Source organism: Xiphophorus hellerii, chromosome 5, assembly GCF_003331165.1.
Source record: "Xiphophorus hellerii strain 12219 chromosome 5, Xiphophorus_hellerii-4.1, whole genome shotgun sequence".
Taxonomy (NCBI): domain Eukaryota; kingdom Metazoa; phylum Chordata; class Actinopteri; order Cyprinodontiformes; family Poeciliidae; genus Xiphophorus; species Xiphophorus hellerii.
This window is the reverse complement of record NC_045676.1, coordinates 10,674,642-10,691,930: the sequence shown is the minus strand read 5'-3', so window position 1 is coordinate 10,691,930 and position 17,289 is coordinate 10,674,642. Positions and strand designations below refer to the sequence as shown.

Sequence of the window (17,289 nt, the reverse complement as noted above, 5' to 3'; positions counted from 1 at the left end):
GTGCACAATCACATGATATCAATTACAAAGATTAGAAGTAAAATAAATGAGTGTTTCACAGTTTTTGTAAAATTTGAATTAAATATGATCCATATTTAAATATTCCTACAACTAAAGTCAGAAATACCTACAAGTAAAGGATGACAAGCATAAAACAAACCTACAAAAAACATCAAAACAATTAAGATCACATCCTGCTAACGTTATAAAGATAATACCAGATCACAATATCCTTAAAAGGATTTTTAAAAAACATGATGTCAGTATTTTTATAGCTTATAATAAATTTTAGCAGTTGCACATCGCTTCCTCTACCATAGCACTGCTGAGTGCAGTTGGCACCATGTGTGCTTTCACAATCATGTTTAACCGAACTCACTGGGCGTCACCTAATGAACCAGACTGGCGGCTGCATCCTTCTGCCGAGGGAAACAGTAGCTTCTAAGCTTCAAACGTTTTGCCAAAAATCCCCCGTTTAGACCTGGTTATCCTGCTTGATGATTGTGAAGCTCTTTAAAGAATCTGTCTAAAATATCAGCATTACATTAAGCCCTCCTGCATAATGTATTTAGCCTCACCCATGCAGACTGTGACTGATTTAAAGAAATGTAATCTAATATATAATATCTCTTATTGCAGTTGCAATTTTCTAACCCTAACCCTTTTCTACTTCTGAGTTGGGACCAATTTTCATTCCCTCCTCTAACGTCCGTCTCTTGGCAACATACACACGGGTCCTCATCTAGCCTTGTTGGTCACTACCGTTTTAAACTTTTTCGCTAGAACTCTGATTGCAGATATGGGAAGATTTGAGCTGAGTGCTTATTTTTTTTCTAGTCATTTTCATCACTTATGAAGAAACAGCGTGATTGCACAGCATGATTCTTAGTGTTTCCCTTTTTCAAGAGTCGCTGACGGAAAAATACCTCGGTTGTATGTTATATTTCAACACATTCTCACTCCCAACTCGTCATATATTGACGAGTTAGGACAATTTCTGACCATGCGTCACATATTGACGCGAAGGGTACCCCCTTCGCGTCAAAAGTTGACGACTTGGGCAGGGTCCTTCAGCGTCACATGTTGACGATTTGGGCAGGTCACATGTTTTACGTGGATTTTTCACGAGAAGGGTTCTCGTAACCGCTGCCGAACCTTCAAAACCCAACGATTTGGTTAGGTTAGGGCAAAAATTACGGTAAGGCATAGTGTAAAACACCTCGCGTCACATATTGACGCGAAAGGGGTACCCTGCGCGTCAACATGTGACGAGGATGGACCGTCCCATGCGTCAATATATGACGAGTTGGGAGTGAGAATGGGTTGTATATTTATACCCTGGGGACCTAAAAACAATTCTTTCTTAACACGAGACTCTCCCCCAATAAATGCTTTCAAATTAAAAGTTGTACTTTTCCTAATTTCTCACAATCAGATTCTGCAACTGTGATAAGAGATTCATTTATTTCCAGGCTTTTTCAGCTCAGAAATTATACTTAACTCATCTATTGCCCTTTCTTTCAGGTGTCGTTTGACTGAGGGTGGATGGAGCTGACTGTGGCTTGTTTATATGGTTATTTGTTTTTTGACTTGTTGGAAAATCCATTTGTGCCTCCTTCTCTTTAAGCCCCTGGTGTAGTTCAAGCCTCTTCATCAGTGCCGCTGGCTGAGCGCTCCTGGGAAACGGACAAGCAGGTCATTTTAGTCTGATTGATTCTCCAAACTAACTGTCGCATTAAAAGAGGAGCATGTTGTATGTGAAAAGTTACAAATTAAAAGTCATATCTACACTTCATCTTTCGTTTCTTCATAACTTCCCTTTTACTTTAAGTTCTCAGTTTTATGAATGTGTTTTAACTTCCCTTGTTGTGCTGCAGTGCATGGCCACACACAGCCTTAGTTACCTCCTCCTGTTCATCCTCGGAGTCGTCATCACTGACGACCGGTTTGGCCCGGGTGCGTCCTGTTCGCCTGCTGCGCCCCTTTCCTCGATCTCCACCTTTATCCTTTCGACTCAGGCGGATTTTCACTTTGACTGAGCGAGCTGTGTACAAACCACAGAGGTGGTGTTTGGAGTGGAAATAAATGAAGGAATGAGCAGAACATTCAGACAGAGCACAGGTTAAAAAAGTGTTCACATCCCCAGGACTCTATTCAGGAATTTAGTGAAGCTTTATTTACGGGTGTCAAAGTAACATTAGAATCAGATTCTAATTTGGAAAAGCAATAAAAAAACATATACTATAATAACTCCACTTCACAATTATGCACTACTTTAATACACTAAAGTGTGTGTCAAGTGCAGGGTTTGAAACAGTTCAGTGGGTATAAATACTTTTGCATGGCACTAGAATTCAAACAACGTCCATAAATAATTGAATACACTAAACCTAGATAGCAAATAGAATAAAACAAAGTGAAAGTTTTTGCTTTGTTTGCACAGAGGTGCTCACATTCTGACTCCGATCCGTCTTCCTGCTCTTCCTCCTCCTCATCGCTCTCCTCTCCCTCGCTTTCCTCCTCCTTCTCGATCTTCTGCCTCAAGCTGGTGAACACTGACTGCAGCACGATGGAGTCTTCGTATATCTATCAGAAAACAAAACATTGTTATCGTCACCGCATGAATGATGTCACATGTAAAGAAGCGTGCCGGGGTCTCACCAGGGAACCCTCCAGGTTGAAGGTCTGAGCGTTTTGGAAGAGCAGCATGACGTCTCTCTCCAGGTCACCCAGACTGCGGTAGCGGTGGCTTCGAATCCTCTCCTACAGGAAAGCCACATCATGTGAATCATGTTTGAGGGATTAATTATTGTTCTCTCATTTTTAGGAGGATCATCCTACCTTGATCTTCCTGAAGTCCACTGGCTTGCGGATCAGCTCGTAGTACTCGGGCAGTTCCTTTCGAGACGGCAGCTGGATGAAAACCTCGCTGAGCTGACGCCCACTGGTGCTGCAGGAGATTATACCAACAGGATGAAACAAACCAGCCTTTGTCCTCTATTAATTTTATTTGCATTACAAGAAAATTTAAGAGAAACAGCGGTTACATTTACAGAGGAGCATCCACTCTGTATGCATGACATCATTTCACACAGCTAATTCAGAAAACAGTTCATGTTTCCACATGTTTGGATGACGATTTGGATTTTTGTAGAAAATTGATGCAGCTTTGATGCAGAAGGAAACATTTTTGACTTTGCAACAATTTTACTCATAAGCAGGCCAACAATTACAAAAATGAACATGTTAAAAAGATATTGATGAGGAGATTCTACAAAAGAAGTAATATGTTGAAAAACCTAATCTCCCTGTTGAGCTCATTTCCCTCACCTGTCTTTATATTTGATGACAGCATCCACTATTTTCCTCATTTTCTTTGTGAGGCCCGGAGGGTTGGGAGAGAGTTTCTCAGCTGGCGGTCTTCCCCTCTTCCGTTGTCTCTTCCCATCATCATCTCTGTCGCCGCGTCCCCGGCTCCCAGAGGAAGATGAGGGTCCTGGGAGATCCAGATCACGGTCCCTCTTCCTCTTTCGGGTTGTCTTTTTGTGACGCACTTCTTCCTCCATCTCTTCAAGTGTGCCTTCCTCAATTGCCTGAATAGAAAAAAATTATTGCTGGTTTAACATATATGTTTTAACATCCCTAAAAAGGCATTGACTCATACATATTGTCTGTAAATTTTGTGGGAGTCTTCCAGAAAGTCACCTTGAGCCACTGTTTCTCTGTCAGTGAATCGCTGTAGTCCACCTCCTTGCGCTGTCGAGAACCTCGCCCAAACATTTTTTCCTCCTCCTCTTCGCAGGTCAGACGCTCAACTTCAGCATCGTCCTTCATGATCCAGGTGGGAAGCTCGTCCTCTTCCATCAGACGAGGTTTTCGCCGAGGATTACGAGCCTCCTCGCGACGCCTGTCCAGGTCCATGCGCTGGGGTAAGGAGAAAAGACTGTCCTAGTTAAAGATTTCCTGACTCAGTGTCAAAGTTCTGATTCTTACTCAGAGACTGACCATGAACTGCTCAAACTCCTCTTCGCTCCTGGCGATCATTTGGTTGACGGTCTCATCGTCCGGCACCTCGTCCTCCTCCTGAAAGCAGCAGACACACGTTGGCAAGCGCAGCAACAGGAGCTCAGGGTGTAAATGAGCCGGTGCAGGCACACACATTCACAAGCTCTTGACCCCAGACCTCGTCTTGCTCCTCGTGCTCCAGGATGGCCTGCAGGAAGGCCCGGCGCTCGTGGCTGGAGGATTTCTGATCGAACATGCCGGCCTGGATGACTTTCTGATCCACATTCAATTTATACTTGGCAGCTGCCAGAATTTTCTCTTCCACACTGTTGACGGTGCAGAGGCGCAGCACTCGCACCTCGTTCTGCTGGCCGATGCGATGGGCTCTGTCTTGAGCCTGTAAGTCCTGCAGAGAAACATCATATATTCCCTAATTTGTCATTTTCCTGCAAAAAAAATTGGAAAATAAGTGCTAAAAAAGTGATGGAAATATGATGTGATTTTGCCTTTGAAGTTTGATCATTGGTTATAGATTTACACACCTGATGGGGGTTCCAATCTGAGTCAAAAATAATCACAGTGTCTGCAGACTGCAGGTTGAGGCCGAGACCGCCGGCTCTTGTGCTCAGCAGAAAAATAAAGTACTCTGACCCCGGTTCATTAAATGTCTTCAGCAGCATTCCTCGGTCTTCAGCCTTTGTTGTGCCTTATATGCAGAGAAGAGGAGAAATATGCTGTAATTTCTGGACTGTTGAGCGCACCTGAATATAAGCTGCGCCTACTAACTTCAAAAAGAAAACAAAAATGTTCATATATAAGCCGCACTTATCTACAAGTCATGTAAGGTTTTTTTTCTCATGTCTTTCTGTGATGTTTGTAAGTTATTGTGGCAGTTGATTTAAATTTGGTGTTTAATTAAACACTGTCTCTTAAGAAATAACTCTATGTCTTTTTAGGAATGTTTGTTAAGGATACTTAAAGTAACATTGATGTGGACCCCAGGAAGAATAGTCTATTATGGTAGAGACTAATGCGGATCCTTAAATAAACAATCTCCAAATGTTTACACAGACAGATTTTTTTTTTTATTTACTTTTAATAAAATGCATACCTGTAACTTCCACAAATACGTGCTAGGTCAAATTTCTTCCACTGGGAGGCCGAAGAAAAATGCTACCTGTTTTTAAAATTATTTTTAGGAATGCAAATCTTCAAAGGTTGAACACAAATGCACCACAAAGTTTCAAGATTTTTATTTGCAAAAATATTAAAATTCTTTCCACTTTGCAATTATGCATTACTTTGCTATTTGATGACAGTCTTAGCTGAGCTAATAAGCAGCATCTTTTGTAGGATGCAGCACAGAAGAAATTTTAAGGGATTTCGCCTAAAAATTACTTCTCAGCTCATCAAATCAAAGAAGTAGAAGTGAATGGCAGAGTCCTTAGGCAGCCCTCCTTAAATTTGCAGTTTCATTCTCCACAATGAATACTTTGTTATGACAGAGAGATTTTTAAAGTTTTGTTGGAGGTGGAACATTAATATTTTAAATGTGTATGTAAAGTCATCTGAAAAGGCGCCCTACCGTCCAGACGCAGATACTTGAAGTTGCGGTAGGCGAAGTAATCCTCCATGATGGTCATGAGTGTGGTCATCTGGCAGAAGAGCAGCACTTTGTGGTTTGTGGCCCTCAGCTTTGGCAGGATGCGATCCAGCACCTCAAACTTTCCTGAAGCTCGATAAAGGTCAGGACTAACAAACAGGACAACGTAATTACAAAGGAAAGCGTTTGTGTTTTGCATAATAAGAAGCACTTTCTCACCCTTGGACTATTCCACCAGAGAATCCTAAATGCTCAGAGAAAGATTCCTTAAAAAAAAATGTATCATTTAAGTTGATGTTTGTCATATGATTGACAGATATGCAGGGTTAATTTATCTCAGTTTTACCTCAATTTGCTGGAACATATATGGATGATTACAGATTTTCCTCAGCTGCATGATGGTGTTCATCAGAGTTTTTGTGCCTCCTTTACCCTGAATTAGAGACATAACAGAGAGATAAACAACATTTAATGCATACACTGTGTGATCTTCGTTACGTCTCAAGACATGCAGAGATTCAAACTGTCCCTAGAAACACAAAGACACCAAATTATAGTAAAAAAGTATCTGTACCCCCATAACAAGACATAAAGGTAACTGAAACTATTAATGTTTATTGCTTTATGCCTTTACCTTCTTGTCTTTCTCGGATCCGTCAGTGAGCAGGACCCCTTTGGCCTGCATGTGCCGGTACAGGACCCTCTGAAGAGCCGACATGTCACACTTGATGACATATTCCACCTGAGGGGGCGAGGAAAAGGCTGTACACATCATATATTCCTCTTGTGTTTTCCAGGTAAATGAAAGCCAAAAACAATAAAAAAGATTTAGCAATCAGACAATGATGCACATTAAGAGTTTTGAGCAAGACGGCCATTGATTGTTTGGGGATTTACTCTGTGAATTTTATCAGTAGGTGGCTTTAGACTTTCGGTTTGGTTCAGTAAAACTGATGGAGTTGAAACACGGCAAGATTTACTTGACCTCACTAAATAAATCTCCTCCAAATAAAGCTTAGATATTTCAAAATTAGTCAGTGTGAGATCAATTTACTGCAATAAAAGACATCTATTTTACACATCTTGACCAGAAAAAGTAGTAATTGGCTAGATTGCTATAATGGTGAGACAGACTTCTCCTCATATATATCTGGAGTCGCTGTCTTGTACGTGCTGAGGGAAGAAGCTCTTGCCTTTTCTGGAAGCTGAGCCTCCACCTCTTTCTTTAACCTTCTCAACAGGAAGGGGCGGAGCACTTTGTGCAGGCGACGAATAATCAAGATTGTCTCCTCTTCATTAAGATCCACCTTAAAAAGGAGAAGATTTGATCAAAAATATAAACTAATAAATCTCTGCATATATCTGTCTAATTTAGAATACTTCTACATGAAGTGCACACCTTCTCTCCAGTCATTGCAAACGGGGCGTTGAACCACTGCTCGAATGTGCTGCAGCTCTTGAAAATGGTGGGCAGCAGGAAGTTGAGGAGCGCCCACAGTTCAGGTAGTTTGTTCTGCAATGGCGTCCCGGTCAGCAACACTCTCCTCGGAGCGAGGTAGTGGGTGTTTAGAACCTGGGTCAGCTTACAGTGGTGGTTCTTCATGCGGTGGCCTTCATCCACAATCATGTACTTCCATCGAATCTGGGGGGCAGGAGAGTGAGAACATAGGAGAGAGAACTGAGACGCAGCAGAGCAGGAGGTCAGATTGGACTCAACACCTTTCAGTGGGTTTGGGAAGTCAAAAGATTATTCAATTGAGCACAAACAGCTGCATAGAATGTCTTATCGAAGGTACGTGTAAATGGTGGGAGTTGCATTATGTCTGCTTGTGCTTGTTTGTGCACATCCTTGCGTCTGTGTTTGTCTTTCCAACGTCTCTTACCTTGGCCAGTACTTGTTTGTCCTTGATGATGTACTCGTAAGTGGTGAGTAAAACATTAAACTTGCCACTTCGCAGCTGGGGGACGAAAGCTCTTCTAGCAGCAGGAGACCCCTACAACACACACATAATCTCTACAAATGTGTGCAAAAGGTTACATACCAGCTGAATGTGGATGCAAGTAAAAACTCACTTTGTAGGACACTTTAACGACCGATGGTGCCCACTTGTCAAACTCATACACCCAGTTGGACAAAGTTCTGCCAAACAGATTCACATCAGATTTATTTTAGCAATATAAGGTTTTCGTTAAACTGCAGTTTATGTAAACGTCTCATCTTGCAAAGACGGATTAACTCACGAGAGGGGGACAATAATGAGGTAGGGTCCGTTGAGCCGCTTGTGCTCCATGAGGTAGGTGATAAGAGCAATCGTCTGGATGGTTTTTCCCAAACCCATCTCATCAGCCAGGATCCCATTCAGATTATTATTGTAAAGAGAAACTAACCATTCCAGACCTTTAATCTGAAAGACAAATATGGTAATACCTCTTCCAGCTGAAACATCACTCAATAAATTTGACAGTGTTCAAACAGCTAAGTTTTTTTTATGGGTCGTGACCGACAATAAAAACAGGGAAAGAACAAATTAATATCAGCATAGGATTTTGAAAGGTTTTTCAGAAAAAAGACATCAGGAGAGACATTTTATTAAAAGCTCTAGATGTGTGTGTGAGTCAGATATATCTTTAGAAACAGGGAGATATTCTGCAAAACTCTTGTTGGGATAATATATCCGTCACTGAGCAGAAAATGAGATATGGAAGGTCTTTGGTACCAAAGAAATGTAATGTGTTTTTCCTGCACCTTTAAGTCACTGAGTTTTTAAGCATACACTGGTAATTATTTTAATATAATAATGGAGTGGGAGTTTTGATCATCAAATACCTAACGTTAAATGACATATTTCAGCAAATAAATTCTGATCAGAACATCTCTTATATTTATTGTTAGACAGTAAGAGAAATATTTACCTCTGTTGTCTGGACACAGGTAAGTAACAATCAGAGCCATAATAATTTAAAATCAAGCACAGGAAATAGAATCGCAACTGGTAACTCTGATCCACTTTGCTGTGTGAGATGACTTAACATCCCATTAAATAACTAGCTTCAGCATAGCATTCACTGAAACTTGCATTTCTAGGTATTAGTGTTTACCTGATATTGTTTAAGCTGTCCGTTTATCAGTAAAGTAGACTGTTTGTCCACCTTCTCTGTGACGGCATGGGCCACAGAATAATACGACTGGAGCCCTCGAGCAAACGCTGCACCACTGTACTCGTCGTCCACATCCTGTTTAGCGTTTCTGTACATAACACATAGTTAGCTTTGCTTTAAAAATATCAACTGAAAACGTGTCTAACACACGATCAAAGCAAGTAAACTCACTCAATGATATGTCGGACATCCACTTCTGACACGTCTTCGCTGTCTGGGTCCGTAATCTTCTTCTTTTCTTCCACTGGAGCTGATGAAGGTTGAGGCTCCTCTTCTTCTTCCTACCACACAATTTTTCAGCTAGAAGTTACTTTGCGTCTCATTGGAACAGTTATGATGTACAGTAACTACAGCTACATTATCATAACAAGTATAGAGAAGCAACCCACCTCTTCTTCTTCCTCCTCCTCACTGTCTTCACTGTCTGAGCGGGGAGCGACCTCATAACTAAACACACACAGACAATTGCCAAAATTAAATCAACTGAAAAGGTTCTTTGCATTATCAGAAAACACAAAAGCTCACTAAACAAACAAGATTTTAGTTAAATTGTATGAAGTTATCATATTAGGTAATGTGAAATCATATCCCTTTGGGCATTTTTTACAGTGAAATTTAAATAAAATACAAATAAAGCAGGCAGCTATTATGATAATGCAGAAAATATATAATAAGAATGAGAAAAGTTAGTGAGCAGATTGCATCTTTTGCGCATGCAGCATGTTCTACGCTGCATTATTTCCTGATTTAGATTTGGTGGTGACTAAATGATCTTTCTCCGTGTATTTTTCCTCACCCAGGGTTCATCTCCAGCCATGTTTCCAACTGTCCAGCCTTCGGAGCATCCACGCCCGTCAAGATATTGCCGCTGTCCACATGGATGACCTTTACAGGCAGGTCACTCATCTGGCTCGTTTCATCCAGGGGCTGCAAGAGGACGTACGCTAGATCTGATTCTTCTCGCACAGGCAAGTTTTTTTTAAATGTCAGTATAAAGAGTAAAATATGGTACAGTAATACGCTCTCAAATCTGCTATCTATTATTATTTTTATTGAAAAGATGCACTGCTTTATTTTTATCCCTGCAGTGTTTATGTTGTAAAACTACAGAAGTCTGTGTCTCCCTTCGCCTCACCTCTCCATCCGGTCCAAGAGCAGGAGTTTGACCCTCTGCATTCTCCAACTGCAGCACAAGCAAACAAAATAAGTCATGAAACAATGACATGCAATGACATACAATGTTCCAAATACTCAGCAGCAGCTTCATACAGTAGAAGATCAAACTTTCTAGAAACATCTTTTTACCTTCTTCTTTTTCTTTTTCTTCTTTTTCTTCTCCTTGAGGGCCTGTGCAGCTTTGTGGGCTCGTACCAGCTCAGTGAGGTTAGCGACATACTCGTCAGTTTGCTGCAGCAAATAGGCCAGGCGCTTATCCTTCTTCTGGTCAATCAGTTTACGGTAGCCCTCTTCATCTTCAGCCTGAGAAAACAAAACAGGTGGAAATGGGAGGGTTTGTATACAGCTCATACATAGAGCTGTCTTGAGGGGCAGCATCTTGACGTAAAGTTTTACTAGATTCATGACAGTGTCGATAAAACATGAGAATAACTTTTTCTTTAGATGTTCAACAGTCGCTCACCAATGTAGCTTTCAGCAATAAGTAAGTTAATGTGCATTTTTTTTGCTAACATTATTGCATCATTGCACTGAGACTAGGTATAGATGACATAAAAAAGGCCTGGGGACTAAATCCAGCCCATCATAACTTTTTACATAGCCCTCTACACTCTAAAGAGACACATATAGATAGAGCTTTCAAGAAAACAGTTGTCAATGTCAATTTTATTCAAAAAGCACGTTAAAACAGCTATTAACTGCACCAAACTGCTGCACAGTAATCACCAGTAAAATAAACACATTGGAATAAAAGATATGGTAATAAAACACAATAAATTAATCAGATCGGACAGGTAAATTAAAATGCTGGGCATTATGTAAATGCCAAAGAATAAAACTGAGTTTTCAGGAGCGATTTGAAGTGTTCCAGACTATGAAGGATAAGTTGTTCCACAAATTAGGAGCAGTGACTGCAAATGCCCAGTCTCCTCTGCTTTTAAGTCTGGTTCTGGGAATATGTAGGAGCAGTTTATTATTTGATCGAAGTGTTCTGGAAATGGAATGGTCATAAAGAAAATCCTGGTGATAAGCCGGGGCCAAGTTATTTACAACTTTAAAAACAAATAAAATCCTTTTAAAATCAATCCGATAAGAAAACTGGCAGCCAATGCAGAGAAGCCAATACTGGGGTTATATGCTCACATTTCTGGGTTCCAAATAAGAGTTGAGCTGGAGACTATGAATTAGTTAGTCTAAATATTTTATCCATCACATTAAAGCTGTTTTTATCTGTATTCTGCCAATTTACATTAATGTGAAAAAAGTTCAATGTTATTTAACTTAAAAAAAACCTCATTGTACGTAAAAAAAAACACCTACCAATTCATATTTTAACACTTTAACGGGTCGTTTTATTGATATATTTTGCCACAACTGGCTCTTCGAGCACATTCATAATCTTAATGTGGCTCAAAATAGAAATGAGTTTGACACCCCTGCCTTCGGTCATTTGTACGTCTGTATAGTGTAGTGATATACAGTAGCTGTCACTTCTTACCATAAGCCTCCTCATCCGTTCTTTCTCAATGCGCTCATTCTCCTTCTTCTGCTCACGCTCAGTGTTGGCGTGGTAGGTGGACACGGCTTTGGTCAGCTTCTGCATCTTTCCCGTGACTGAGCGGTGATACTCCTTGAAGTCTTTGGCATGCTGGAGAATGCTGTTGAGGTACTCCTGGCGTAGACAAACAAAAACCCAAACCATTAAAGAAGTCATTAGAATAATTTTACATGTGGCTTTCTGTTTCTCTTTTACCTGATGTTTTTGTCTGCGTTTGCGCTCTTGCTCAATCTTTTGCTGTTTCTCCAGTTTCTCTGTGATGCGAGCCTCCCGGAGAGACTGGCGCTTGCTCCGCTTGTAGGCTTTGGCATCCAGAGCAGTCTCGAGAGCTGTGTCACGTCGCATGCACACCACTACTTCTTGACGCAGCTACGGACAGCAACAAACACTTAAGCATAAACTCACCTCAGATACAGAAAAAAAACACACAACCACTGTGATCCACAGTGAAGGACAATAATGTTATCTTTACACCTGAAGGTGAAGATGTTTTAGTTCCCACCTGTCTCTGGAAGTTCAGCAAACGAAGAGCTTTGAGCTCTATTGTAGCTTTGGTACGTAGATCACCAGCCAAAGAACCAGGCAGGTTCTCCAATTCAGCAATGCGATGAGCAATACGAGCCTGCAACCTGAAAAAGCAAATGACACACTGTCAGTTTCTTTGATATTCATCGTTGTGTTCATTAGGGTGTTCAGATTCGATCCTAGGTGTTATCATCGCAGTCACAAATTATACTCAACCCCTTCATGCCTGTTGTTGGTGTACTTTGTGTTTTTATTATAAATAATGCTCTATTTTTGTACATAACTAACATAACCATGTAATAACCTTAACAATTTGAGAGTATCTCATTGTTTACAGTGATATTTATAATAAAAATCTGCTTTGCTAAGACAAGCAGATTTGTCCATTTATGAGAGATCTGCACAGTAAGCAGCTCATATTCAATAGCAAAAGTTATAAAGTTATAACACCTAATTCTGTAAGTTTTGCCAGAAAACAAGTAAGTTGAACCACATTAATATAAAATCAGTTATCAATGAGTCATGTCAAAAGTAAAAATGCTAACATTAGTGCTTAAGAATGCTGTCCATGAGATATAAAAAATTTACTTGTGATAATAGAAGAAGGATCCCTAATGGAGCTTGATGTACCTGTACTCCCTCTCTTGCAGAATCTCTACAGGGTCGAGACCGCAGGGTTTCTGGATGGGGGTAATGCGGTTCTGCTTGGCGTGGTAAGGCATCATGGGAGGAGGCTGAGCAGGCTGACCAGGGGACTGGGTCTGTGGGGGCATTACAGGGGAAGCAGCCGGGGGAACTGATGGGGGAGCAGGAGAAGGCCTGCCTGTGGGCTGAGGAGGGATCAATTTTTGGGGTGCGTTGGAGGGGGCCGCTGCATTCACCATGGGGCCTGAAGGAAAGAGAAATGAGCAAAGGAAGAAAAACTTAAAGCCCCGCCTCTGTAATAACAGCAAACATAAAAAAGTAAAATCTTAACACTTTACTGCTGAGCACATGGGAAGCCTAGCAAAAACACTTTGTATGTCATATTATGTTAAATTTAACATTTCATGTTTAAAAGATGGCTGCACAGTGGCGCAGTTGGTAGCACTGTTGCCTTGCAGCAAGAAGGTCCTGGGTTCGATTCCCGGCCGGGAATGCATGGAGTTTGCATGTTCTCCCTGTGCATGCGTGGGTTCTCTCCGGGTTCTCCGGCTTCCTCCCACAGTCCAAAAACATGACTGTTAGGTTAATTGGTCTCTCTAAATTCTCCCTAGAGATAGGCACCAGAAACCCTCCTGACCCCATTAGGGACAAGGGTGAACAGAAAATGGATGGATGGATGTTTAAAAGATCTAATTTAGAACTGGCTGTTTGCTGAGTTTACTGTTTGCACTGGTTTATTTCTTAATTTAGAACCCTTTGGAGCGATTCATAGGTCAGTATTCAGAAGATTAAGAAAATTAAATTACTAAAGAGATAAAGTGGAAAGGAAAACTGTCAGAGGAATCACTGTTAAAGACAACTTCAATATTTTATACCGTTTATAAACAACTACAATGAGGAGGACTGTTGGGGGAAGTCTGATATTTTCCTACCAGTACTGTAAATAAGATAAACATTCAGTAACAGGGCTCCAAACAGCTAAGAAAGTTGCTGCATTTTGTAGCCTGACAGAACAACTGCTAACCTTCAGGCCATGACTTGGAGGGTCCGTTGGGATTCGGTCCTTGCATGCCAACTGGGGTCCCTGAAGGACCAGGGGGAGGCATGTTGGGACCCATCATGCCTGTGTTATGGAAAAACACAGACCATCTCTGGTTCAATAACTGCATTTTCATAAAATTATTTTGAATTAGGAGAAAAGATGTGCAAAAGCTTGGTAGTTTTTCGCACCTTTTCCAGAAATTCAGAAAGATACACAAATCTTGCCACAAAAAAATAAATAAATCAAAGAGTATTCTGTATAAGCAGACTCACCATGAGGCCGACTGTAGCTTGAGCCCATAGGTCCAGGCCCTGATCCGGGTCCTGTTGGACCACCTCCTGGTCCTGCACTAGTTCCAGAAACCAGACTGGACATGGGCTGCTGCTGCTGCATCCCTGGCATCGGCCTCTTTCCTTGAACAGCCATTTGGAGATGATCCGGCAGGGGCTGTCCGCGGGCGAGCATCTTATACGCCATGATCTGGGCTCTGAGTTGGTGAAGCTGGTTTTGGTTAAAGGGAGTCGGCCCACCAGGTCCTCCAGGGCCACTACCATCAAGGCCAGAACCGAGGCTGGGAACGCTGGAGCCAAGGCTAGGCCCAGGGCTAGGGCCAGGTCCAGAATTCCCCGGAGGTCCAGACCGGTTATTAGGCCCCAAGGAATGTTGATCTACATTGGGGCCATCAAGAGAGGCTGAAGCAGAACCAGAACCTGCAGAAGATGATGAGGAGGAAGTTGATGGCATAAGAGGACCGGATGGGGGGCCATTTGAAGCAACAGGGCTGGAGTGGTCCGAGCCACCAAGTGGAGAGTGGTAGCCTGGAAGGCCCAAATAAAAAGGCAAAAAGAAACAGATTACTCACTGAGTTTGCTAAAAGAAGTAGGTCAAAAACCCAAACAATGTGTTCACAAATCTTCAAACCAACTGCTGACTGGGATGGTACTAGTTTTCTTGCTGGAATTCTAGCACATCAGTGATGTACATATTCCTAAATGTCAAAACAATTTCCTGTTTCAAAACAATTAATCATTACCCAACCCTCATTAAATCCTGCCCAAATGTTATTTCAAAAGCTTTCTCAGACAGACTCCCTGAGTTAAACCCAAGACCAGCTGTCTAGTAGTAAACCTGGATGTCTTCATGATAGGAGGAATTATTACATAGCAACGATGTGATTAAACATGCTTTTATTGTTTTAGCTAGACTGAATTGTGAAATCATGATAATTTCTATTTAGTGGCAGACATAAAAAAAACAAAAACAGTTTGAGACAATGCCTCACACATGTTGTAACAAGCAATAAGCTGCACACCACTGGTCTTCTTACTCAACCCTAGATGGAAAGACATTGCTTCAGACAGCTTGTTGTTAATTTACCTTGTGAGTGTTGGTCCAGAGGGCTGGGTGGAGGGCCCATACCACTGTGCCCGCCCTGTCTCATCGAAAGTCCCTTCATCTGACTGAAGCGACTGTCATCACACAAGCTCTTCTCATGCATGCCCTCCATGGGCTGTGTGGAGAAATCAAAACAGAACAGTAAACAACGTAGAATACAATAACTACGATCTGAAATGGTGGTGGAAGCATTAAACTTTGTGGAAGATTCTGATCAGATTTGATGGGAAGATGGATGGAGCTACAAACAGGGCTACCCTAGAAGAAAACTTGCAAGAAATTGGGGGATGTTCATCTTTTCAAAAACACAGTGATCCTACAGCCAGAGCTAAAACTGTATGATTTACATATAAGCATAGTGATGTGCTAGAATTGCCTACTCAAAGTAAAGACTTAATTGGGAATCTGTGGTCAGCCTTGATGTTCCTCTGCATTGAGACTAAACTTGCAAAAAGAATGAGCAAAATTTTAGTCTCTTGACACACAAAGCTGGTGGAGACAGGCTTGGAGAGGTTACTGCACAATGGCTTCTCAAAAATAAAACAGAAAACTAATTTCTGCCCTGTTTTTCAGGACAGATGAAGAACGACACAAAGAAGCAAAAGTAATGTACAGGCAGCTCCACATTACTTGTAGTCAATAAAAAAAAATCATCTGACAAACACTTTAAAACAGGCAATTTCGGACAGCTGGCCTGGTAAAGGAGGTCATAAGATGAAACTATTTTAGATGACACAGGTGCATGAAAGACTTGCACATCTATAATGTTGTCTCTTAGTGAAGCTGCTCATCAGGAAGGCCAGATCTGTGCCAGGACTCCCCCTTGAGCCGGTGCAGGTCAAGAGGGCAGAAGGACTCTGGTTAAGATAGCATCGCTGTTAGACAATGTCTCCCGCTCTATCCATGAAACTGCTGCTGAACCGGAGAGCTTGCTGAGTGGCAGACTGCTGCATCCTGGGTGCACAAAGGATCGTAATAATAGATCCTTCCGTCCAGCAGATGCTCCCAACAAACTCAATCAATTTTGACATCCCTACTGGTATTTGCGATGTTTCATTTTAAATAACATTTCTGCATTATCTACACATTTCTGTCGTTGGCACAGTTGTATTGTCACTTATTATAAATAGATCATTGTTTTCATGCACAAATACACACATTTTATACGTTTTTTAAAATTATCCTGCTTCCAAACAATTGTTCTTGAAATAACAGTGTATCTACCATCTTCGGTGCTAAATTGTTTGAAGTGATGAAGGGTAGAATGGGAACCCCTGGGTGTATTTTGTCCTTACTTTGTGCAAAGGGTGCATATTTTCAGGGCCATATCCAGAGGGTACTGGCTGGGAGTGTCCAGAGGAAGGAGGACCGGGGCTGGGCCCCATCATGCTGTGAGAGGAGCCAGGGGAAGGACCCGGGCTGGGGCCCAGCATAGCATTGGGGGAGGGGCCAGGACCGGGTGATGGACCCGGACGGGGGGTACCCCCCATGGGAGGATCAGGTGTTGACATCGCCCTGGATCTCCTGGGAGAAAGGGATCAAAAATAGGAAGAAAACCTTTGCAAAAGTGGCCATTTAATATGCAAAAGTCATTAGGCCGATTTGATATTTCTTATAGATGCAGTGACACTGGAGCTGAATTGCCAAAACCAGATGCGCATCTCTGTTTAATAATATAATATTTTGAATAAGTAAATTGCAGAAAAGAGAGAAATTTTCCAAACGAATGTCAGATGTAGATTTTCTCCTGCTGCGCTGCACCAAACCGCCCGATGCCTGCATATGCAATTACAACTGCCGGCTCTAGCGCTGAACTTGATCCGAGCATGGGGAAATACAGTAAATTATGCACACGAGCCCCTGCTGCTGAGAATTTCCTCAATCAGCCCATGGAAGGGAGTCTAGTTAAACATAAAAAAGGGGGAATGGCGGACTGTGCTTGTGCTGACTGACCTACCGGCATCAACAGGACAGGCAGCCTGGGCCGAATCTCTGCGCTCCCGACCTGATATTTGTGGGAAAGAAAAGAAGAAGCCGCGGTTGTCGCAATTAGTCTCCTCAGCCTCTTTGTAATCCGCCTTCAAGCGTTGATTTGTTTTACCGACGTGGCTCGAGCGCCCCCCTCCACCGCTCCTATGACCGAATGTCTAGTCACGGCCGTGCAGCAGCGCGCATGCGTGC

At 42.0% G+C, this 17,289-nt stretch overlaps 1 protein-coding gene across 2 annotated transcripts; it reads right to left on the bottom strand.

Moving 5' to 3' along the window:
• Positions 1–1,331: 1,331 nt before the first annotated feature.
• On the bottom strand, positions 1,332–17,268 carry smarca4b (SWI/SNF related BAF chromatin remodeling complex subunit ATPase 4b). Of its 2 annotated transcripts, none has more exons than XM_032563495.1 (34): positions 17,066–17,268; positions 16,404–16,632; positions 15,091–15,223; positions 13,986–14,531; positions 13,696–13,794; positions 12,657–12,915; positions 12,004–12,130; positions 11,697–11,870; positions 11,442–11,615; positions 10,073–10,246; positions 9,903–9,950; positions 9,564–9,694; positions 9,157–9,214; positions 8,939–9,048; positions 8,708–8,855; positions 7,850–8,013; positions 7,682–7,748; positions 7,492–7,602; positions 7,008–7,250; positions 6,802–6,915; positions 6,243–6,350; positions 5,955–6,041; positions 5,828–5,874; positions 5,591–5,757; positions 4,548–4,711; positions 4,160–4,411; positions 4,006–4,083; positions 3,706–3,924; positions 3,331–3,593; positions 2,842–2,950; positions 2,662–2,763; positions 2,454–2,586; positions 1,905–2,044; positions 1,332–1,676 (listed from the first exon to the last, which is right to left on the bottom strand). In XM_032563495.1, exons 2-34 carry the CDS (start codon positions 16,617–16,619, stop codon positions 1,641–1,643), a joined length of 5,001 nt encoding a protein of 1,666 aa, XP_032419386.1. In that variant the 5' UTR covers positions 16,620–16,632; positions 17,066–17,268; the 3' UTR covers positions 1,332–1,640. The 2 variants fall into 2 exon arrangements, with proteins under 2 accessions (XP_032419386.1, XP_032419387.1); XM_032563496.1 differs by having other exon boundaries at positions 4,184–4,411.
• Between the last annotated feature and the right edge of the window lie 21 nt (positions 17,269–17,289).